At 38.9% G+C, this 22,791-nt stretch overlaps 3 protein-coding genes across 3 annotated transcripts in view; 2 read left to right on the plus strand and 1 right to left on the minus strand.

Annotated features, from left to right (window-relative positions):
- Positions 1-751, plus strand: LOC136240319 (A-kinase anchor protein 14-like). The gene is made up of 4 exons (XM_066031265.1): positions 1-221; positions 272-433; positions 485-537; positions 587-751. Exons 1-4 carry the CDS (start codon positions 33-35, stop codon positions 687-689), a joined length of 507 nt encoding a protein of 168 aa, XP_065887337.1. The 5' UTR covers positions 1-32; the 3' UTR covers positions 690-751.
- LOC136240313 (SH2/SH3 adapter protein NCK1-like) lies at positions 643-2,189 on the minus strand. The gene is made up of 2 exons (XM_066031260.1): positions 1,195-2,189; positions 643-1,021 (listed from the first exon to the last, which is right to left on the minus strand). Exons 1-2 carry the CDS (start codon positions 2,068-2,070, stop codon positions 821-823), a joined length of 1,077 nt encoding a protein of 358 aa, XP_065887332.1. The 5' UTR covers positions 2,071-2,189; the 3' UTR covers positions 643-820.
- Positions 2,135-22,791, plus strand: part of LOC136240309 (mediator of RNA polymerase II transcription subunit 14-like) — a 25,966-nt gene continuing 5,309 nt past the window's right edge. Inside the window, exons 1-22 of the mRNA XM_066031254.1 lie at positions 2,135-2,274; positions 2,330-2,356; positions 2,406-2,511; positions 2,963-3,057; positions 3,505-3,716; positions 3,766-3,891; positions 8,446-8,559; positions 10,250-10,293; positions 10,342-10,483; positions 11,093-11,262; positions 11,313-11,355; positions 11,426-11,554; positions 11,604-11,685; positions 14,522-14,669; positions 14,716-14,911; positions 14,962-14,993; positions 17,498-17,803; positions 19,138-19,300; positions 19,357-19,439; positions 20,031-20,156; positions 20,212-20,286; positions 20,335-20,390. Of these exons, the coding sequence (XP_065887326.1) occupies positions 2,189-2,274; positions 2,330-2,356; positions 2,406-2,511; positions 2,963-3,057; positions 3,505-3,716; positions 3,766-3,891; positions 8,446-8,559; positions 10,250-10,293; positions 10,342-10,483; positions 11,093-11,262; positions 11,313-11,355; positions 11,426-11,554; positions 11,604-11,685; positions 14,522-14,669; positions 14,716-14,911; positions 14,962-14,993; positions 17,498-17,803; positions 19,138-19,300; positions 19,357-19,439; positions 20,031-20,156; positions 20,212-20,286; positions 20,335-20,390 (2,561 nt within the window). The 5' untranslated portion in view covers positions 2,135-2,188. The remainder of the gene's footprint in view (positions 2,275-2,329; positions 2,357-2,405; positions 2,512-2,962; positions 3,058-3,504; positions 3,717-3,765; positions 3,892-8,445; positions 8,560-10,249; positions 10,294-10,341; positions 10,484-11,092; positions 11,263-11,312; positions 11,356-11,425; positions 11,555-11,603; positions 11,686-14,521; positions 14,670-14,715; positions 14,912-14,961; positions 14,994-17,497; positions 17,804-19,137; positions 19,301-19,356; positions 19,440-20,030; positions 20,157-20,211; positions 20,287-20,334; positions 20,391-22,791) is intronic.

Consider the following 22,791-nt stretch of genomic DNA (forward strand, 5'->3'; position numbering starts at 1 on the left):
AGCCCACTGTATAACCATGGCAACGGGACAACATGGCAGACGCTAATAGCAGTCATGCCTTTTTGGCAGCTGAAGCGAAGAAGATTATAGCGATAGCAATTGAGAATGCTATTAAACATCTTTCTGGTGAAGAAGACAAGATAGCGGTGGCTGATTATTGGCCGCTTGGTGAAGACGTTAACGAACAAACAGGTGGATTAGCTATTGAAGCCTTTGTGAAGGTGATAGCCCATGGCGTAATAGAGTTGTAAATTAATTGGTCTACTTGTAGGAGTGGGCGAGGGGTAATGAGTGGAAATATTACATCCAATTCTTAGGCCAAACTGAACCAGACAAATTCCAGTTTGAAGTTAGATGGAGTATTCCAACAAGACGCAAACCAATCCCTAGAGCAACTGCCTCAGTATATTTCACCTTATGGGCTCACAACATGGTACACAATAATTGTTAATTAGGGGTCGTTTAACTTGTGGCCACTTTACAGGACGAAAAAGTGTCTGTGTTCTATGTGTTTGAGGGGCACCGGCTAGTTCACAGGTAAGTGGCTTACAGTTAGGTGTGTGTGTGTATAGTGTGTCCCTCACAGGCCAGGGCAACCAGAGTTTAGAGAGGTCTGGTTAAAAAACATTATTGACAACAAAATGAAAGTACTTGAAACATTATCGCAACAACAACTCTTAACACTTTGATGTGACACAATACATTATAACGTGATGTTTAAAAAAATCTAAATGTAAGTAAATAATTATAATTATTTTAATTATGTACATACAAATAAAGTAGTGTAGTAAGACATCATGTGCCGAGAATGGCCACTAAATTATGTCCGTGATAATCCGTTGGTTAGATACATTTTGATGCCAGGTTGAGGGGTGTAGATGGGGGCTCGGTGGTAGTGATCTATCAGTGCTTGCATTGTATTGAATTTGCGTTGACCGATACAATATTGCCCATCCGATATCTGTATTCTAAAGTGCTTGATTCTATCTGGTGCCTTCATTGATATGGAGAAATTGCCAGGCTGGGTAGGAGGAAAATAGAAGAGGTAACTTTTCATGTCATAAACACATTCCCTATAAGGCTATTACAATCAGGAGGTAATCAAGCTCTTGATGATAGTCAAAATGACAGCAAACAATTATGGAGTTTGATTTAGTGTATGCAAAGCAACGTGTTTATATGTACACAACTCACCAGTGCTTCACTGTCTCGAACGAGGTACTCCCCATCTCTTCCTCGACTGACCAGCAATCGTTCAGCTACCTGGCGAGAGATTTTACCATGAAACCACTGTTCTGTCTTGAAGGGAAAGTCTTGAGATGATCCAGAAGCTGGGCCGCCACTTGGTGAGGTCTTGCCGTTACTAGTATTAGACGAGTGCATCACTTCAACATAATTCCTTGGGACTAGTCCATGGCTGCCATCTTGTTTACGAGCCTCCCACCATTCTGGGTCATCTGGTGGTTGTCCTATAATGTCCATCAAGTCTCCTTTTTGGAATGGTAATTCTTCAGAGTTGCCACTCTCAAAAGAATACAATGCTACAACAGAACAAATCACTGGCTTCTTTGATGGTGGTACTACATTAGAAGCTGCTACTGGAGGAGGTGCAGCTTCTACCTCTTCAACGTAATTGGCGGGAAACCATCCTTCATGACCTCCACATTTTCCCCTCCACCATCCATCCCCTTCCTTCTCTAACACAATCACTTCTTGACCCTTCTCCAATGATAACTCGTCTGCTCTACGACTAGTGTATTTATAACGAGCGATAGCTTTAGTGGATTGACCCGCGGGCTGTTGCATCACTAAGTTGGTTTGCTGGTAGAGATTCTCATCTTGGTCAATTATACTACGCTTAGACGAAACCGGAATTACCGTCTTGACTGGAGCGGGAGCCTCTTCCAGGTAGTTATAAGGGACCAGTCCTTCTTGGCCTCGTTCATTGCGTACAGTCCACCATTGGCCCGCGTCATTTATTACTGTGACGCGATCACCCTTTGTGAGGGTCAACTCCTCTGAATCATTAGCCTGGTAATCGTACAGGGCTTTGTAGGCAGAGCCGCTCATGTCTACATATGAAATAACCGACAATTACAACTAGTCCTCTTCTGCTCTCGCGAGAACACAACACGCACGCTGGAATCCACCACAGCAAATCACGTGATCGCTCAGATGGGTCGTTAAAATGGCCAACACGAGTATACCGCTATCGAACTTAATAGGACACTTGGTGTATAAGAGCTATCATGAGTTAACTGTGTTGTCTGAGTTGTAAGTTGGTGTGCGTTGGGTGCTTTTATTTTATTAGCTACTTTGTTGTTGGTAGATTACCAAAGAAATCAGATGTTGAAAGGTAATTCTAGTTTGCATTGTTGTAGTGGCTAAATTGTGTTTTACCATAGGAAGATTGAACTGGTGGAATATGCTAGGACAACTAGGCTGCTGTTCATACGACTGTTAGCCCTCGTAAAGTGGGCTGGGTCAGCTACTAACTTGACTAAATGTGATGTTAGTTCAATCACTATGGTGTATTGCTTCAGTGGTGGCTATGTTACCTAACTGAAATGCTTGATCACAAATGTTATACTAATATTTGTAATTGTTGTAGTCATTGTTTAGCCCCACCTTAATCACTGTATGTTATACACCTATCACTTGTAACCAGTGGACATTGGATGGGATTTGTAGCTAATTTGCCCCCAGTACATACCTACGTATTATAAAGGACTAAAGCCCCTCCCACTTAGCTATTTCAAGGTCCATTCAAGTTGGGGTTAGAATATTGTGTAGTGCGCTGCAAACTATTCTTCACGACAGGTTAGCTATGACAATTGCCCACTTTTCCTCCTGATAAGGGAAACACACTACCTCAGTGGTGGACTGCTCTTGTACACTGGCAAACCTGTACTAGGGATTTACACTGATTGCTGTTAGTGATGTAATGTTCTACTTCATTCAGGAGTTGTCCGAGGCATTAGACCAGAGGTCACAATTGTACATTGACACTGCAGATCAACTATTGATGTTATCCAGGAACACTTTAGTGAATGCCAGGTGATCATGAGTATTAATGTATTAATGTAGTGGGACCAGTGTAATATGGACACCCGGGGGCCAGTGTAATATGGACACCCGGGGACCATGGACACCTTGGGACATGAGATAATTTGGCTAGGGCTTGTTACGGTAAATTCCATATTACACTTCAACACAAGGAACATCCAGGTTCTCACCACTAAGGTCCAAGGTATCACCTTATACTGCAATCAATTGATCCATCAGAGCTGATAATGTTCTCAATTACAGGGTAGCTCTTGAGTTATAGCAAGTGCACATGTAACAGCCATCTCTTTTTAAATGTACACAGCCTCTGCCATCAATTTTTTTTTTGTTTCATGTTTTGCCTCTAGTTGCAGATAAATTGTCAAATGGTGAAAATATGTTGTGTCAAACAAAATTGATTTTTTTGCTGATTTACGGTAGCCATTTTGTACACTGTAGCTTACCAAACTTCAGTCTTGCTGGAGCCATAGATGTGTTGACACTGGGCAAGTATCCACGACTACCAACATGTATCCATGACAGTATTGTACCCTTGTTACCGCTACCCCGGGAAGAGAGCCTCAAAGTGTGTGAACAACTGGAGCATGTAATCCAACAACGTTTGGCAGTTAGTCAACTACCAGAGCAATTTCTGAAGAACTCCAGAATTGGTAAGGATCTTGTTGAATGTTAGGAATGTGTTGAGTATGCCCTCTACAGCTAATGGTCAAGTTGTGTTTAATGTTCCACGAGAGTTTGAAGTGTCCCTCACACTCCTTGGTGATGATCCCAACTTGCCATGGCGATTGCTCAAACTGGATATTTTGGTGGGGAAACAGTTACCAGGTAATATTGTGAAACCTTACTAAAGTGTTTTCTTTGATGTCTTGACTTTGATATTTCCTGAAGCCTTTAACTGGGAGGTGTATGGCTTTCCATGTTGACTTCTACACTGACTAAATGTTAATCTTTAATGAAACACTTCCACTAGTGGGGAGGTGTTCTATTACTTCACGATTACAAGTTGAATGTTTATCATAAGTGACTTTAGTCAACGATTACTTCTCTCGTTACTTCCTTGTATGTTACATGGTATTGACTGGTTATCTTATGGAATCATACATCTTGCCTTATTTGGGACCTGTTCTTAATTTGGTCCTTGAGTTTGTTAACAGCACAACATTTGGTCCTCTCCAAATTGTTTGATGTTGTACCTTAGACAAAGTTACAGTACAGTAATTCCAGTCCTCTAGTTGGACAACAGATCAGTGACACTTGTAACATGTAGTGTAACAATTGGTGATTTGTTTAGCTGATTCACTGACAACATTTTATTGTGACAAAGCTCACGCAAACCATGAGTGTACACTTTGTAGTAACGTATGGCCTAAATATTGAGGGGGGAAATTTTTTGCTGATTTCGTGGTTTTGGGGGTTTTCAGCAAAAATTTAACCCTTGAAATATTTAGACCTCCATATAGTCTAACACATTTTGGGAGTGTTCGCAAATCCGCGAAACATTTATTTTTGGCAACATTGCTCAACCTTGAAATATTTAGGCTATACGGTATTATACTGAATGACTATAATTTGTCCAATGTGTTGTGATTTTGTAAGAAAGTTTTGTAAATTGCTTACTAATTCCTCAATTAACTTGTAGCCTGAGGGCTTGAATTCAAAAGTTTTTTTGTTTGCCGAATGTACATGTGATGTACATGGGATTTAGCTGCTGGCAATTTGCTACACAGCATAGAGATGGGATAGTAGTACAGGATATTGCCTTCAGTATGATATCTCAATGTGTTGCCCCCAATATGATAACACCAGACATTAACTGGTATAAGTCATCTAACATTGAACATGTCTAAAATGTGGAAAGGACTGGGAAAACTGACAAAACACTCGACTCGCTTGAAAACTGCCATAGAAACTCAGTGTAGAGCTGCTAGAAAGAATTATATACATAACAACAGCCTGTAATTATCCTCTGAACACAATCTCAAAGCATGTTTGAGTTGACATTACGCCCTAGTCTTTGATGCCAGTGTGTCTGTGGTAGCAAAGTTGTCTGTAAACAAGTTTAAATGTCAACACAATAACATGATTGTATTGCACCTTGCCAGCTGACTAAAACACAACCTGGTCCTCTACCATGAAGTCTACCCATCTCTGCCCATCAGTAACAAGTTAATTTCAGCCATTAACCAGTAACATGATCTCATGTCTTTAACCGCATTGTGACTACCAGAAGAATGCACTTTTAATTAGATGCAAAGAAAACTACACTGTAAGCTCAGAGCTTAATTGGCTTTAGCACATAGTCTCACATGGCCAGACCACTTTTTCTCTTTGTCATTGGGTAGGGATCTGGTCCCACACTTGTCTTGACACTATCCGGATAATTTGGTAGTGTTAACCAAAGAAACGTGATGTGTTTTCAAATAGTAGTCACTCGCGTCTGTGAATCACAAACGTGCTTTACCAATCAATGTCTAAAGCTGCTTTGGTGTCTGAATTAGTTAGAAGTCTTTTATTGATTGACAGAGCCTTTTGTTATTGTTGTACTATGGTAGTGGATTTTTAGTGCATTGTGCCATAGATACTGTGTACTTGTGATGTAACTACGTGACTTGTCAAGACGAGTATGGGATTCGACCCAGACACATTTTTCTCCCTACCCAATGACAGAGAGAAAGGAAGTCTGACCACACGAGACTATAAGCACGCTTCAAGATCGTATTCAGAGGTTTGTTTCAGGGCATTGTTGTCTTTCTAGCAGTTTTACACTGCACTTTCAAGCAAGTTCGATCCTCTTGTGCATTCATTTTCTAGTCTGTTCTGCATTTTAGTTATGTCCTTTAACATTATTAGGGTAGAGAGCAAATTGTCCCTTAAGTATCGTGATAGTAGACTGGTTCCTGTAGCCACAATGATTAATGTTAATCTGTGTTGTGTGGTGCAATAATTAGAAAAGATTATCAAACTGAAAACTATATCACACATTACCAAACAACAAGAGATGGGATGGTAATACACTACATTGTATTGTGATACCATGACATGCTAAATATGGTAGTGTTGGTATAATGAATGATTTATTGTGTAACATTATACTGTACGTAGGAAACTCATGACCGGTGTTTCCTTAACCCTGCTCTATATGAAGTGTACAAATTATAAGCCACCCACACAATTATGCGGAATTGTGTGGGGTGGTGTACAGGAGGTTGGTATTGCATGTGGTACTTCACGTGAGCCTCAATAGCCACAATACAAAACTAGCAAACAGTGAGGTTGTGTTGAGTTTACTGGATATCTGGATCAAGTTTCATGTTGTCCTATTATAACAAGTACACTGGAAGTTTCAACTAGAGTAGGGACCATAGCTCATCGATAAAAAGTACCGAAACAAGCTGGAGTAGTGTACGATATTAAATCACAGTAAAACAATAAGAAGTGTTATATCCCTACTGTGCATTTCCATTATGGTATCTTGAGCACAGTAGGGATATAACACTTCTTATTGTTTTACTGTGATTTAATATTGTACACTACTCCAGCTTGTTTCAGTACTTTTTATCGATGTGCTATGGTCCGTAAAGTTAAACATTCATTACGCTTTGTTGTCAGCTATGTTCAACCCGTTACAGAGCGTTATGAATCGAGAACTGTTCCTAAAGCACCTCTGCAATCAAAGTAGCCACTATGAAACATACGGATGATCATTTCCGTTATGAAGGAAGCCATCATGCGCTACTGCCAAATCAACACCTTTCGCTGTCAGTAAAGATGAATGGGACACAAAGGAGCACACTGGTAAGTCCATGAAGAATGCATTGTACGTACTACGGTATGCCAAAAGGCGCAGGTCTGGCTGAAGCGACGTCGAACAGTGAAAAAATCAAGTCTGTAGCCTTACCGTTATTGAGTTACGCTTGTCTGAAGGAATCAATCAGTCAATCAGTCAGTAGAAAATTCTGTTTAATAATAATTCATAGCAACTTGTTGAAAGAATTTCAGGTTGTTTGTTTTGGGCTTAGTTTTACCTAACCAATACTGTTTCATCTTCGTCAGGGAAAAGTGAGGCTGGTTTTTGGGTGATGTTTTTTCATGGGTCACACTCAAACCTTTGTGGTCCCTACTATACAGTACTATTGTACTGTACACAACACATGCACTAAAAACCTGGTAACTATGGTAACTGATGGGCCATTCACTAGTGATAAAGGAGTCACAGCACACCCCCTGTGGTTTCAACACATTTACAAGTATTCATCGTAATAGAACATACACAGTTACTTGAATCCTGCAATTTCCTCCGCACTGTCAAGTGCATGTGCCAAAACACACAGGACAATGAACTGGAAAATCTCGGTAAGCTTTGCAGTGATCTCCACCTTCAGTTTATGCTATAAATGTGTTGTCCACAATTTCCTCAGCCCTTTGCATGCTGCAATAAACATTGTTTGGTAACTCCACACTAAAGTATGAAATGAACCATTCGTATAACCTACCATATATAGCCATATAGAGGGAAAGTTTTGATGGGCGAAAGTTGTGCAGTAGAGGACAAAAAAAACTTATTTGCAGTTAAACTTTTACAGTGGACGAAAGTATGGCGGCATCTGCTCAAAGTGCTTAGCTGTGCATGTAAACGATGCACATTTGTTGATAAGTGGGTGTGGCCCATGACAATCATGATGCGTATTTACACTGGCACCTGACGATCGCTTAAAGTAGGTGTGGCTCTACACTGAGTGTACACACAGCAATGCACATGGCTTTGTGAATGCCTTCAGACTGCTACAACACACTGTACTACTATAGTGGGTGTGGCTTCGTGTATGGCTAGCTACAGACAGTGATGCACAATCCCAAAAAGTAGGTGTGGCTCACGAAAGAAGCTGGGCTGCTGCAGGACTTTTTCACACGTCAACCAGGAGATACTTCTGTAGCAGTAGCATTTGCAGAGATACTTTCACGGTTTTATCTGCAAAACGTTTGCCTATTGAAGCTTCCTCCTATATATACAGTATGTTAGCAGCAGCTAATTGGGTTGTTATGGGTACACAGTATGGCTGCAGGACAGCTGATATGTTTTGTGGTGTAATGTTACAATAATTGACTTGTATGGTTTCTACACAACTGAGTCTTATTACTGCCATTGGAGGTTGTCATATGATACTGTAACCAAATATGGTAGTCTGGTGTTGTAAACACATTTTGTCCCATTCACAACAAGTATGGATAATGTAGTACTTACTTCTTAGCTAGGAAAGTGATGTATTGTGTTGAGGTGGAAATTTGTGAGGGTTCTGACATGGATACACTACCAATCTGTAACTCATCTGATATCTAATGACATCATCATATGCTCACATGACATCATGTTTCCTACAGGTGGTATAGGAGACACACTGGTACACAGTAAACAGAAGGAATATCTTCATCAGTTACTGCAATCAAGATTGTTCACTGATCAATCTCCTATAATGGACCTGTGTGACACACTGCGTATCCTTCAGCTTGTTTATGTGGTGTACCAGGACCCTGTTCTTATTAGTGAGGTGGCCAGATTATCAAGGTGTCCTTATTAGTGAGGTGTCCAGATTTCAGGGGTCTAAATGTGTGTACACTAATACAAATGGGACCATGGACAAGTGTCCTGATTATCAAGGTGTCCTTATTAGTGAGGTGTCCTGATTTCAGGGGTCTAAATGTGTGTACACTAATACAAATGAGACCATGGACAAGTGTCCTGATTATCAAGGTGTCCTTATTAGTGAGGTGTCCTGATTTCAGGGGTCTAAATGTGTGTACACTAATACAAATGGGACCATGGACAAGTGTCCTGATTATCAAGGTGTCCTTATTAGTGAGGTATCCTGATTTCAGGGGTCTAAATGTGTGTAAAATAGTGTTGTTTCAGCTAACTGTAACTAAAACTAAAACTGCTTACAATATAGCAAGTTGATCTTATTACTAAAACTGTTATTGCTAAATGTATTTGATACTATTTCTAGACTATATGCAACTAAAATATCTATATCATATAGTTACGTACATACTATTAAATCTATAGCTAATAAAAACTGTTTGACCAAAATTCACGAACTCAGTAATGTAGGTACTAGGTAGTAGTGATGTGGGTAGTAGGTAGTATTTTCTACAAGTGGGGAATCGACATCTGGCAAACGCAACAGACTTACTGACATTAACTTGGAAAGGGAAGTTCTACTAAGAAAGAATAAGGAATATCTGTGACAGAGATTGTGTCAAATGCACTATATTAAGTGTTGTATTAATTATTATTAAAAAATTGACAGGTCTTGTAATACAAAGATTTTGTATTACTATAGTATGTTCACGTTGAGCTGAATCCTGAAAAATAGCTAAAAATTAAAAGTGGATTTTTTCTCAACGGAGTTAACATTTCAGCCAACCAGATGATTATTGGTAACAGCAAAGGTGTCAACAACAGACACGTACAGTTTGGATCCATTACAAGTTCGGGAAAGGGCTGTAATGGACACTGTACTTATATGGCTTCCCCATAGAAAATGTATTGAAAAATTTTTGATTGGCTGTAAATATTATATCAAACATTTGAACAAAAAGATTTTGAAATATTTTTAACGGGTCAAGCAGTACTACAAATGGGCCAAATTTCAAGATTGTGTGTAATTGCATCCATGAGTTATTAAATGTTTTTGAGGATTCAGCTCAACATGAACATACTATAAGCTGGAAAAATGGTACTGAAATTATAACAAGAGTTTCATTCACATAAAATATAGTCACTTGGTGCTCACTATTAAAGCTAAACAAGGTTTTCTTATGCACAACTAAAACTATAACTAAAAGATTTTCAGATACATAACTAAAACTGTGTCTAAAAGATTTTGATGTGCATAACTAAAACTACAACTAAAACTAAAACGACGAAAGAGTGAATAACCATAACTAAATCAATAACTAAAAAGAATTAAGAAAGAATACTATAACTAAAACTCCACACTATAACAACACTAGTGTATACTAATACAAATGGGACCATGGACAAGTGTCCTGGTTATCAAGCTGTCCTGGTTATCAAGGTGTCTTGATCATCAAGGTGTCCTAGTTATCAAGGTGTCCTAGTTATCAAGGTGTCCTGATCATCAAGGTGTCCTGGTTATCAATATGTCCTTAGCTTGATATACAGATACATTTTGTATTGCTCTCAAACTGGACTTGCTACATATGCAGGTTAGCCCCTCATTACAACCACACCCACAAGTAATCATGTGATCACAGGTGCAGTCCATCAGTGCACAAGTTGCTGGGGATCATGTGAGAGTGGAAGAATATTCTCCAGGGAAGCTGCTACGTATATTGTACTGGCGACCAGACCCTTCACAACATTACCTACCAAACTTCATGATGGAACAGTCATCAGGTGAGCAGGGAAGTGAAACCTCTCAATATCTCTGTTTATTTACTGCCAATGGTAAATGTACTATGGAGCCCATCACACCTTTATTATTAGTGATATAGGTTATTGATAAAGGATTCATCTGTCTACCATAATTTGCTTTTGCCTTTAGATACGTACAAGTAGTCAACTTCTCTTGCACACAATCATACCAGTTACTGCCATATTGTAGCTAGTGGTAGAACAGTGTACATAGCTCCGCTCTTTGTTTAAAACTTTTCTTGTGGTAAAAATATTGATAGCAAACTAACAGTTTTACCACTCTACTTTGTTTTGCTGGGGAAGCCTCTGTTACAGTGTAGCTACGAAACTGCAAATACTCTAATAGAGCAGTCATGTAAAAAGCTCACCAAGATTTTGTAAAGTAGAATATTTTGCAAAATTAATATTAGTAAATTGTGACTAAGCCAGTAATAGCAAGAGTACTAGTAGTTATATGTTGTGTTTAGTCACTGTTGTGTTTAGTCACTGTTGTGTTTAGTCACTGTTGGATTTGAGTTTGTTTTGGAATTAATGGATAGTATTTTGTGTGTACACATTAAAATTTTGTATTGAGGTGCTACTTTCTACTAGTGATTGGGAAGGTTACCATAACGATTGGTGGTAACTCATGTGATCAGTCATTTCAACTGGACCACACTCCCTCCTTGCCAGAGTGCGGGGCACAAGAAGCCTGTGAAATGCTAGATATTTGGCTGTTAATCAGTCGCTGTGTAACAATGAGGTCTAAGATGTTACTACAGGTACTACCTTAATAGTAGCTGCTGTGCTCTTATTATGTAATCGCTATCAGAATCTGTTGGGTATATTCAAGAAAACTTCATTTGAACCTTATGGTAAGCTGCATGTGCTATAAACTGAGCAATAAAGAGTGTGAAGTATCACATGATCTGTTACTATTTTTAGTGACCATGTGCAGTGAGCCCCTCAGTCTACAAGTACAGCTGTTGCCTGGCAACAGTCAGGTTTTCTTGTCAGTTGATCGTAGGGTTGGCCGACTGATTGCTAGTGTGTTGCCAGTGACAACCAATCAAGGTGGGCATGTCATGGTGTGTGGTACAATGTAATGTAAACACTTAAACAGTTGTGTTAGATAAATTGGAGGAGATGGAAAGAGATTTGTTAGTGAATCACTCCAACCTGATCAAACATTTGTTGTCTCTGCAGTAAGTGTTAAGAGATTATGTGATACTGTGTAGTTAGGTTACTGTAGGATATTGTAGGATACTGTTAGGATACTATTGTATCAAGACACACAATAGTGTGTTGATTGGCCAGTGTGGATGATGAACAGACCAAGAAAACTAACGTGGTCCTATATAGATGAAAATTGGTTTAAAGCTCTGTGGAGTCAAATTTGAGTTGCTTTGATATAATCATTGGCACATTTTCATCAACACTTAGTAAAATTACTGACGTTTTATGTTTTAGTAGTTGCCATGCCGATTATCCTATTAACTGAATTTTCTTCAAGACCTCAGTAGATTCTGTGTACAATCTATTATATTATGGGATAGAGATCTCACTTTGAGTAACACATGATGTGGAAATTAAACAAATGCACAAAAGTACTCTGATAGAGCAGTTACATTAACAATTTACTACAATTATTAACAAAAGTCTGTTGTTATCTACCAATAGTTAAAGCAAATCCCACAGGCTGACTTTGGAGCTTCCGTGTACAATGTAAAATATAAACAATAAATTGTAAAACAGGGCTGAGCGATAATATCGATAGTTCGATACTCGCGATCAAAAAATCATTATTGTGATATAATAATTACAGCTTATTATTGCGATATTGTTGTAAACGTTGTTACCAAGTTTTTGTAACTGTTTTGTAACTCTTCAGGCTTGCTTATTCGTGAAATGTTTGGTTGCAAGGCTATAACAAGCTGTGTATATTTATCAGCCGCCCATGCAATTAGTCGATCGCTTCGCGAAGGGTCTAGAATTCCACTAAGAATGCTGCTTGAGAAGTTGGCTTAGCTGTTTTATAACTACTTGGCTTGCTTTATCATGGAAAAGTTTGGCTGCAACAAAAATTGTAGAAATATTGACCGCCCACGCAATTAATTACCTAATTGATGCACTTATGAGAAAACCAAGTAATCAATGATGATGTTAATGATGCTTAACATGCATTGAACTTGACTGAAGATCATTCAAAGCGTTATTATCGTGATATTATCGTATTGTGAATAATACTTCAATATCTATTGTGATAGCGAATTTTCTACTATCGCTCAGCTCTATTGTAAAACCTTGATTATCTCTTGATCCCTTGATTATCTTTTGATTCCTTGATTATTGATTATCTGAATACTTACTATCCACACTATCGATTATCCAATGCCAAATTCATTGCTCAATTATAGTATTTTGTCAACCAGTTTATTAACGCTGGGGCACCCTGAGGGTTAACGCTGGGGCACCCTGAGGGTTAACGCTGGGGCACCCTGAGGGTTACTGTAGTTGTCTTACAAATTTGTTGTTACCACTTTAACTGCTACGTACTTCATTCATACGTAACAACAAGGTGCCATCATCTCTTGATGGGTTTAACAAATTAAATGAAACATGTGGATTGTTCCACAAGCACACTTTATTCAAAAGTTATGGTGATATTTACTGGCCTTCCTCACTTCTTGATAAACTCTCGATTAGAGATGGACCGATACCACTTTTTACCGATATTTCCGATACGAGTATTTGTACTGAAATTATTTGCCGATACCGATACCGATACTATACATTGAAGCCTAGACAAGTTTATTATAGAAATTTCATTGTTGTGATACATAGCTAGCTATTAAAATATCACTGTAATTGATTGATCTCGGTTCAATCAAGTTTTAAAATATTCATTGTGTAACAGCTAAACATGATAAACATCATTGTGGATTACTAATTTCGGGTAGTTTTCTTGTAAGCTTATTGATAAGGCAATTAATTGCGTGGGCGGTCAATAATTGTACAATGTTTGTTACAGCTTTTCAACCAAACCTTTTCATGAAAAAACAAGCCAAGTAGTCATAAACTTATCTCTTGAGGAACAACTGCACTACAAAGGATTCACGTGTTCTAATATATTGGAATACACACGGAGCAATTGTAGCAATACTTGGAAAAGGGTAACAAAGGCTTTGTTTCGCTACTTTGTTAGCTCAACTAAGTTACTGATTAGCTCAACTAAGTTATTAGCTACTGGAAACTTAGCTTAGAGATGGTTAAATAAAAATGGTGAGTGTCTACTGTGGTATCTGTACCTTGTATTACCGATACCGATCCGATCGGTCCACCTTTACTCTCGATGACAAAAATGATAGCAATAAATTCTCTTCAACCATAGTAGTGTGTTAACAAGTCATAGTGAGGTTACTGAAAAGGCTTAATCTAGACTATTAGGCTGGAGAGGGGAGGGGGTAACAATAGTGGGATTAGGAGAGGATTACTATTAGCGTGTGAAGCATGAGATTTCTAGGTGGCCTGGGGGCATGTTCCTCCAGGAAATTGATGCTCTGAAATGGCATTTGGAGGCTAGAAGCTAGTTCACATACAAAGTCTCTTCTTCATGTAGTTATGTTAACATCAAGGGTAAGTTATGTTAACATCAAGGGTAATCTTGTACAATAGTACCAGGTAATAATTCAATATCATATCTATATGGTACCCAAAATGGAAGTTTAGTTCTGTGAAGCTATTTTGACATACATGATCAAACTCTATGTAATGCCATACAAGATGTCTCACTGGAACTTTTGAATAATAATTTGAAGACAATTAACACTAATGTGTACCAGTAGAACAAAGGCTATATTCTGTACTTGTTTGGTGTTGACTGTTCTATTAGAGTATATTGTGATGACTGCTCTATTAGAGCATTTTGATGTTTTTGCAAATCCATATGGACCGGACCTCATCCACAATGTTGTTACACCTCACAAGTACTAATATGGCTACAATATTTGATGTGCAGGTGCTATCCTTAATATTTTACAGGTTGATGGTTGCTATGGCTCATGTGATCAACACGGTGATCGATTGTGGTCTTAGTTACACGACACACCTCCCCATCCTCAAGCCTCCACCCATTTCTCTAGCTCACATGATCTATGTTCAACTACCAAACATCCCCAACAATTATCTGGTGATATAATGAACTGCTTGAAATTGTTAGGATATCAATGTCACAGGTAGTTGGTGTCAACCATAGAGATGGTTACTATGGTGTGGAGTATACACATTACCTCTTGGAGACACTACATGTGCCGTCTGTCCCACTGCCACACCTAGGAGGCGTAGGAGAACCGAGTGTCTTCTTGGCTACTCGATCACTAGTGCTCCTTGATGATCAAGCTGTGTTGTCTGACAGTAATCGTAGCATCCCTGGTGAGTGTCATCATGTGGGGGGAGGAGTTAGGTTATGTGTGTGTCTCTAGTGTCTACAAGCAGAATGTTGCTGAAACGGAAGGTGTGTGACTGTGTGTCTTATAGTGCACGTCATTGTGTGTCTTGGTGTGCGTCATAGTGTGTGTCATAGTACGTGAAGTCATTCAATGTTGCTCCAACCTTAATCCAGCATAATTTATCACTGAGCACCTGATTAGATAGGTTTGACTGTATACAGCTGTAGCTTATAAGCCATTGCTAATACTGGAATAAATACTTACCTGTATGTTTAGCCTAAGTGAAATATTTCTGCATACTGCACACTGCATATAGACTATTTTCTGACTTCCCTGGGTGGAAGTTACCCTAAGTACTCCGAGGCGCGCGACCGAGATAATAAAGCACGAGGTGAAGCCGAGTGCTTTATTAGCATCGAGACCAAGTGCCAAGTGCTATATAGCACAAGCAAGGCTATACTTTAAATGATTTTTAGAACTTTCTAGTCGTGTAGCTTCACCCTTGTAATTAACATGCAGTGCATGAACTATTAGCAGCATGAATGCACACAAACTAGTTGAACAAAGTAACTCACGCGTAGTTCACCATATTTTGGCATAGTAGATGTTCATCACGTATTTTGGCAAGTTATAGTCAAAACCCACAATTGATTCTATTGTGACACATGGTGAAGTATTTCCGTGATATCTCCAGGACTTGTCCGTTTACGTTAACAAACGTAACAGCAACGTTACCTTCTCCCATCCATCATCGAAGCATTTAGGTATGTCTATAAAAGCAATCCAGTGGTAGAACTCATATTGGCTGGGGTGATTGATCACTCAGCACGGCGAGGCTATCAGCTTTCACCGGCTTGGGTGATTAGTCGTACTGGCGTGAGCACCGCAGGCTGGGGCAACTGTACTTTATTGCCCACAAAGAGTGCTTTATTGCAATAAAGCATACTTTGTGGTCAATAAAGCACTGTTTGTCGGAGTTAAGTATACTTTATGAAATTTAAAGTGCACATTTTCCTTTGATCTTGCCCATGCAAAGTTCTATAAGTGATCAAGACACACAGTAGTGTGTCGTGCGGCCCTAAAAGCTGGCGCGCAACACCCATGAGTATATTGACAGGAAGAATGAAAACGCAATTTTTGCACCTTCGTAGCTCTGTGCTGCCTCGATGAAACAAGATGTTTTTTGCTGTGGACACGCCCGCCAACTTCAGCACTCCACATTCCAAATTTGAGTGAAATTGCTTCAAGCATTCCTGAGATATGCGACTTCAAAAATTGGCTTAGTTTCTTTGTTTTTTTTCTTCTTATTTTTCTTCCTCTTTTCGCACACTTACAAAAACTGCTATAAAACGCAAATGCCATATCCGATTGCCTTGAAATTTGGCACACAGAAGGGGGGTACGTATAAAGGCGCGTCTCAGTACCAACTGTGGCTGGAATACGATAAACAGGCAAAAGTTATTAGCGATTATTCACGAAAAATAACACCAATATGTTGTCACAAACCGCTTATGGGAAGAAGCTGAAAATCGGTGGGTGAATAGGTTAACTATTGAACCTCTAACCTTTTGTGGTTTGAAAGAAAATCGAGCTAAAAACCAACAGTGTGTAACAATTATGCAATCGAAATTAGCTAATAAAAAAAAGACTACTTACCACACCTACCAGACAAACCGCTTGGAGTAATGCTTTGAAAATCGCTGTACAGATGGAATAATCATCTTAGAAAGGCTCTTCAATGGTGTAGAAGAATCAGACTTAAAGCCATGGAGTTATAACACGAAATCCAACTTGGTGTAGCAAGTATGAGATCGAGATACTCTAATAGAGCAGTCATCCTAATAGAACAGTCACCTGAAGAGAATTCAAGAGATCAGCTACAAACAAATCACCCTGTAGAGAGTTCAGCTACAAACAATTCACCCTGTAGAGAGATCAGCTAGAAGAAGTCACCTTGTAGAGTGTTCAGTTACAAAGAAACCACCATGTAGAGAGTTCTGTAATAAATATATGTATTATATATATAATTTGTACATTTACTGAAATATTTAAAGTATTTAACATCTGTTTCATCTTTTCTTCTTCCTTCCTGTGGTAAAGAAAAAAAGATGTGTTAAAAAAGCCCCAAAACCGGCCATAGGCTGGCTTTGGGATATACAAATACAAAAAGAAGTGAAATCTAATCCAAAACAGCCAAGCTGTAAAAAAAAGAGTGTGCATGCATGGCCCTCAAAAAGGCTCTGGTGAAAAAAAATGTGAAATCCAAGGTGGCGGCCAAGAAATGGCTGTGATGGTAGGTTAATGGTAAAAATTTTAATAACAACAATTCAGGTGAATTTGTGTTGATTGGTTTCACATCTTACATAGCCTTTTTGAGGGCCGCACTCTTTTACAGCTTGGCTGTTTTGGATTAGATTATATTAGCCTAGTGGATTAGTGTATTTTATTTTAAATAGATATAATAATAATCTTCACTTAGAGTTGATTTGTAAGGGTGTGTATGGGGGGGGGGGGTGCAGGTTGCATTGTCAGACCATATATGGATCAAACTGTTGTTTGTTTGTTTTAGTTTGACCAAAGTGCCTTGAAGTTGCCGAGTGCTAGAAGCCTGTGTCTTGTTGCTAGGGCAGATATGTCAGTTGATGTGTGTGCTCGTCTCTGTGCTTGTAAGGCTTCCACTACCCACCTCATTAGACAGCTAAGTAGGGTTGGAATTGTTCATCACATGATGCATAGTGAGGCTCACATGAGCTCAGTGGTTCACGTCCTCCAATTGCCACACCCCCCTGGCTGTGACATAGACTCGTACACATTGCTAAGCAACAAGCTACAGAGTTGTGAGATACGGTGGTGTGATGGAAAATGGCTTGTGAAGGTACTAAACATCAAATGGTGTATGTGAGATGTGTACAAACTGTATTGTGTTAAGTATTAGAATACAGACTATTACTGGTACAAACTGTATTGTGTTAAGTATTAGAATACAGACTGTTACTGGTACAAACTGTATTGTGTTAAGTATTAGAATACAGACTGTTACTGGTACAAACTGTATTGTGTTAAGTATTAGAATACAGACTATTACTGGTACAAACTGTATTGTGTGAAGTATTAGAATACAGACTATTACTGGTACAAACTGTATTGTGTTAAGTATTAGAATACAGACTGTTACTGGTACAAACTGTATTGTGTTAAGTATTAGAATACAGACTATTACTGGTACAAACTGTATTGTGTTAAGTATTAGAATACAGACTGTTACTGGTACAAACTGTATTGTGTTAAGTATTAGAATACAGACTATTACTGGTACAAACTGTATTGTGTTAAGTATTAGAATACAGACTGTTACTGGTACAAACTGTATTGTGTGAAGTATTAGAATACAGACTGTTACTGGTACAAACTGTATTGTGTTAAGTATTAGAATACAGACTGTTACTGAGGTATTGTCATATCATTGTTTGAGATCATCCAAAGTTACTATATTGTGTCATATATGACTGCAGTTGCTATGGTATAAATTGTCCGGTTAAGGAAGCTATTTTCTAAGTTATTCATAGATAGTCTCCTAATTGTTATCAAGTTGATGTGTTCATGATTGCTGTCATATCTAAAGCTGAAAAGCCATCTGTCTGTCTGTCTGCATTGCATCCAATGATTTTCTTGTGAGCTGATACATGTATCAAAGTGGTTTTTGTGCTAAACGAAGTGCTCATCATCTAAGAATTACCTCGCTTTTGAATGAAACTTCCAACTGCCATCGTTCGTCATTTACAATGTGATTAGTACAAACATGTAGATAAAATTTGCTTGAATTTTATCTGTAAACCGCATGTATGCGTGTGAATACATGGTGATGATATTTACAGTGGAACCTCTCTTAACAAACTCCCCAAATTAAGGACACAATAGAAAAAACCTCCATAATAAGGACAACAATTTTGGTCCCAACAGGTCTAGTTAATATCTCTATTCTATACTACACCAAATATTGGCCGAAAATTCTTGGTCCCAAAATGTCTGTACTAGACAGGTTCCACTGTATGACTTTTAGTTACATGATGTGGACATGATGATTCTGCACGTTGGACAGGTACCAATGTTAGATAGAACGTACACAAAATGCTCTAATAGAACAGTCATTTTCAGAACAGTCATTTTCAATTTCAAGTATGAGCTATATTGCCCTCCACTACCCTTCAGCTTCAGTTACTACAAGATGTCGTGTCAGTGTTACAGCCGGGTATGATCGTGTGTCGCTACCAGTACCAGTTCAGTGATGATGTGGGAGAGAAGCTTCTTCAAGACTGGACTAGTTTGTTGAAGTTGTTGGGACCAGTACTAGAACTGGCTAGCTATGAGAGAGGTGTGTACTGCAGCATCATGTTGCTATGGTAACTACTGTGATCATATGATCCATAGAGGGTTCAGCAGCAGTGGAGGGGTGGAACGTGACAGAATTTGATTATCACAAACTGAAGATCAGCCATCGAAGCAGTGAAAAGGTGACAACTTTATAGTGTTTGATGTAATGTGTTTTATGGTGAGAACATGTGTTGCTTCAGTTGATCATCAAACATCACATGATCTCAACAGTATCAATACCAAGTATTCTAATGTGTGAATTGGTAGTGTATCCATGTATGTCCCAGAACCCTCACAAACCTTCTTTCAGCCACCCCAACACAATACGTGACTTTCCTAGTTAACAAGCAAGTACTACATTTTCCATACTTGTTGTGAATATGATATAAGGAGTTACCATTATCAGTGTCAACACCAGGCTGTACCATATTTGGCTATGCAATCACACATGTCATACACGTGATCAACCTCCTTTTGGATTGTTTATAAGATCCTTTAGTAGCTTATGGTATGGTTGGGATCCTAACTGTACTGTAGCAATACAGGTACTGCAAACACTGAGTGTTGTAGTGGCAGAGATGTACAGTAGTATACCTTACCACTTACCTATGTAATAAGGTCACTGTGTAATGAGGTCACTTGTCTAATGTAGTCACCTGTCTAACGTAGCCACCTGTTTAATAAGGTGAGCTCTAATAAACATGTTTCACTGTGCTCTTCCTCACTTATAGCTGACGATAGTGGCGGAGAAGGGAAGGTTGTCCCTTCTGTTAGCTGATGATAATCCTTTCAATTTGGTACATGCTAGTTTGGAGCTGATGTTAAACAGGTCACTGTGTCTTCCCCTACTGCTGCAGGTATGAGCCACACCCCTTCATGTTATATGATCATGTAGAGCCCCACCTACTATAGGGTATGCAGTCAACTTTACAGCCAATGATATTACTGCAAGGACTGCACAATGAGATCAAACAACATCCACAACAGGTACCTAAGGGACAAGATGGCGTACACCAATGATTCTTCTTGTTGTAGTTTATACACATTCAGAGCAAGTCACCATCTCAAGTGATCCTGATATTTCACAACATGTATCCTACAATATGTGGTACTCATATCCTACAATATGTGATACTCATATCCTACAATATGTGATACTCATATCCTACAATATGTGACACTCATATCCTACAATATGTGGTACTCATATCCTACAATATGTGGTACTCAGAGTTCACAATAATAATATAGAGGGAGTGTCCTACTCTCCTGTACCCCTGTAGAAGGATGTTAATGACGTAACACTTCCAAGTTCATCCATTTGTCTTTGTATTGCAACACTGCTAGCAACCAAACTAACTGAAGCTCCCAACATTTCTCACAGAACTACAAGTGTGTCTTCATGGGTTAGACAACTGAGTTGAATAGGCCATTCATGAATACAGCTGATTTTGCCATTTTTAAACTTCACTATTTTCTTATTGTAACATCTGGCTCATATCAGTTGGTCAATAATTACTGATATTGCTGATATCTGGCTGATTTCTGATTATTCATTGATTAATTGTGGCATCACTAGTCCCAAGTGTCTGCTAATGATTTTATGACTGTTCATACATTACAAATGACAACACTTATTGTTATGTACATCGAACCATTCGACTTTTTGCTTCGTTTACCCAAGGTACAGCATCATTATAACAGTACTAATGCATTCCAGGTAGTTTTTTTGGGAAACTTATTGCAAGGCCGTTTTAAGGTGCAAAATCCACGAAACCATATGATTTCTTACCAACCCCTACTATACAATACTATCGTACTGTATGATATACATCATCACTTCACAATATAACAGTATATGTGAGCAGCATACTGTCCTCACTATAATTATTATGAACTCTTAATAGTCTGTGTAGTGTAGTGTAGTGTGTGTGTGTAGTATAGTGTGTGTGTAGTATAGTGTGTGTGTGTAGTATAGTGTAGTGTGTGTGTAGTATAGTGTAGTGTGTGTGTAGTATAGTATAGTATAGTGTGTGTGTAGTATAGTGTAGTGTGTGTGTGTAGTATAGTGTAGTGTGTGTGTAGTATAGTGTAGTGTGTGTTTAGTATAGTGTAGTGTGTGTGTAGTATAGTGTAGTGTTTGTGTAGTATAGTGTGTGTGTGTAGTGTAGTATAGTATTTGTGTAGTATAGTGTGTGTGTAGTGTAGTATAGTATGTGTGTAGTGTAGTGTAGTGTAGTGTAGTGTAGTGTGTTTGTAGTGTGGTGTGTGTAGTGTAGTGTGTGTGTAGTGTAGTATAGTATGTGTGTAGTGTAGTGTAGTGTAGTGTAGTGTAGTGTAGTGTAGTGTAGTGTAGTGTAGTGTGTTTGTAGTGTGTTTGTAGTGTGGTGTGTGTGTGTGTGTAGTGTGTATGTAGTATAGTATAGTATGTGTGTAGTGTAGTGTAGTGTGTGTAGTGTAGTGTGTGTAGTGTAGTGTAGTGTGTGTGTAGTGTAGTATAGTATGTGTGTAGTGTAGTGTAGTGTAGTGTAGTGTAGTCTAGTGTAGTGTGTTTGTAGTGTGGTGTGTGTGTGTAGTGTAGTGTAGTGTGTGTGTAGTGTAGTGTGTGTGTAGTGTAGTGTGTGTGTAGTGTAGTATAGTATATGTGTAGTGTAGTGTAGTGTGTTTGTAGTGTGGTGTGTGTGTGTGTGTGTGTGTGTGTAGTGTGGTGTGTGTAGTGTAGTGTAGTGTGTGTAGTGTAGTGTGTGTAGTGTAGTGTGTAGTGTAGTGTGTATGTAGTGTAGTATAGTATGTGTGTAGTGTGGTGTGTGTTTGTGTGTGTGTGTGTGTGGTGTGGTGTGGTGTGTGTGTAGTGTGTGTAGTGTGTGTGTAGTGTAGTGTAGTGTGTGTGGTGTGTGTGTAGTGTAGTGTAGTGTGTGTGTGGTGTGTGTGTGTGTGTGTGGTGTGTGTGGTGTGTGTGTGTGTGTGTGTGTAGTGTAGTGTAGTGTGTAGTGTGTAGTGTGTAGTGTGTAGTGTAGTGTAGTGTGTAGTGTAGTGTGTAGTGTAGTGTAGTGTAGTGTAGTGTAGTGTAGTGTAGTGTAGTGTAGTGTGTTTGTAGTGTGTTTGTAGTGTGGTGTGTGTGTGTGTGTAGTGTGTATGTAGTATAGTATAGTATGTGTGTAGTGTAGTGTAGTGTGTGTAGTGTAGTGTGTGTAGTGTAGTGTAGTGTGTGTGTAGTGTAGTATAGTATGTGTGTAGTGTAGTGTAGTGTAGTGTAGTGTAGTCTAGTGTAGTGTGTTTGTAGTGTGGTGTGTGTGTGTAGTGTAGTGTAGTGTGTGTGTGTAGTATAGTGTAGTGTGTGTTTAGTATAGTGTAGTGTGTGTGTAGTATAGTGTAGTGTTTGTGTAGTATAGTGTGTGTGTGTAGTGTAGTATAGTATTTGTGTAGTATAGTGTGTGTGTAGTGTAGTATAGTATGTGTGTAGTGTAGTGTAGTGTAGTGTAGTGTAGTGTG

The sequence above is a fragment of the Dysidea avara genome, chromosome 12, assembly GCF_963678975.1.
Source record: "Dysidea avara chromosome 12, odDysAvar1.4, whole genome shotgun sequence".
Taxonomy (NCBI): Eukaryota; Metazoa; Porifera; class Demospongiae; order Dictyoceratida; family Dysideidae; genus Dysidea; species Dysidea avara.

Excerpts from the sequence above, each read along its gene's own strand:
- LOC136240313 (XM_066031260.1), bottom strand. The coding sequence starts at position 2,070 with ATGAGCGGCTCTGCCTACAAAGCCCTGTACGATTACCAGGCTAATGAT. Across the intron at positions 1,022-1,194 it reads TTCGAGACAGTGAAGCACTG|CCTGGCAATTTCTCCATATC; the intron begins GTGAGTTGTGTA and ends CCTCCTACCCAG.
- LOC136240319 (XM_066031265.1), top strand. The coding sequence starts at position 33 with ATGGCAGACGCTAATAGCAGTCATGCCTTTTTGGCAGCTGAAGCGAAG. Across the intron at positions 222-271 it reads CTATTGAAGCCTTTGTGAAG|GAGTGGGCGAGGGGTAATGA; the intron begins GTGATAGCCCAT and ends GTCTACTTGTAG. Across the intron at positions 538-586 it reads GGGCACCGGCTAGTTCACAG|GCCAGGGCAACCAGAGTTTA; the intron begins GTAAGTGGCTTA and ends TGTCCCTCACAG.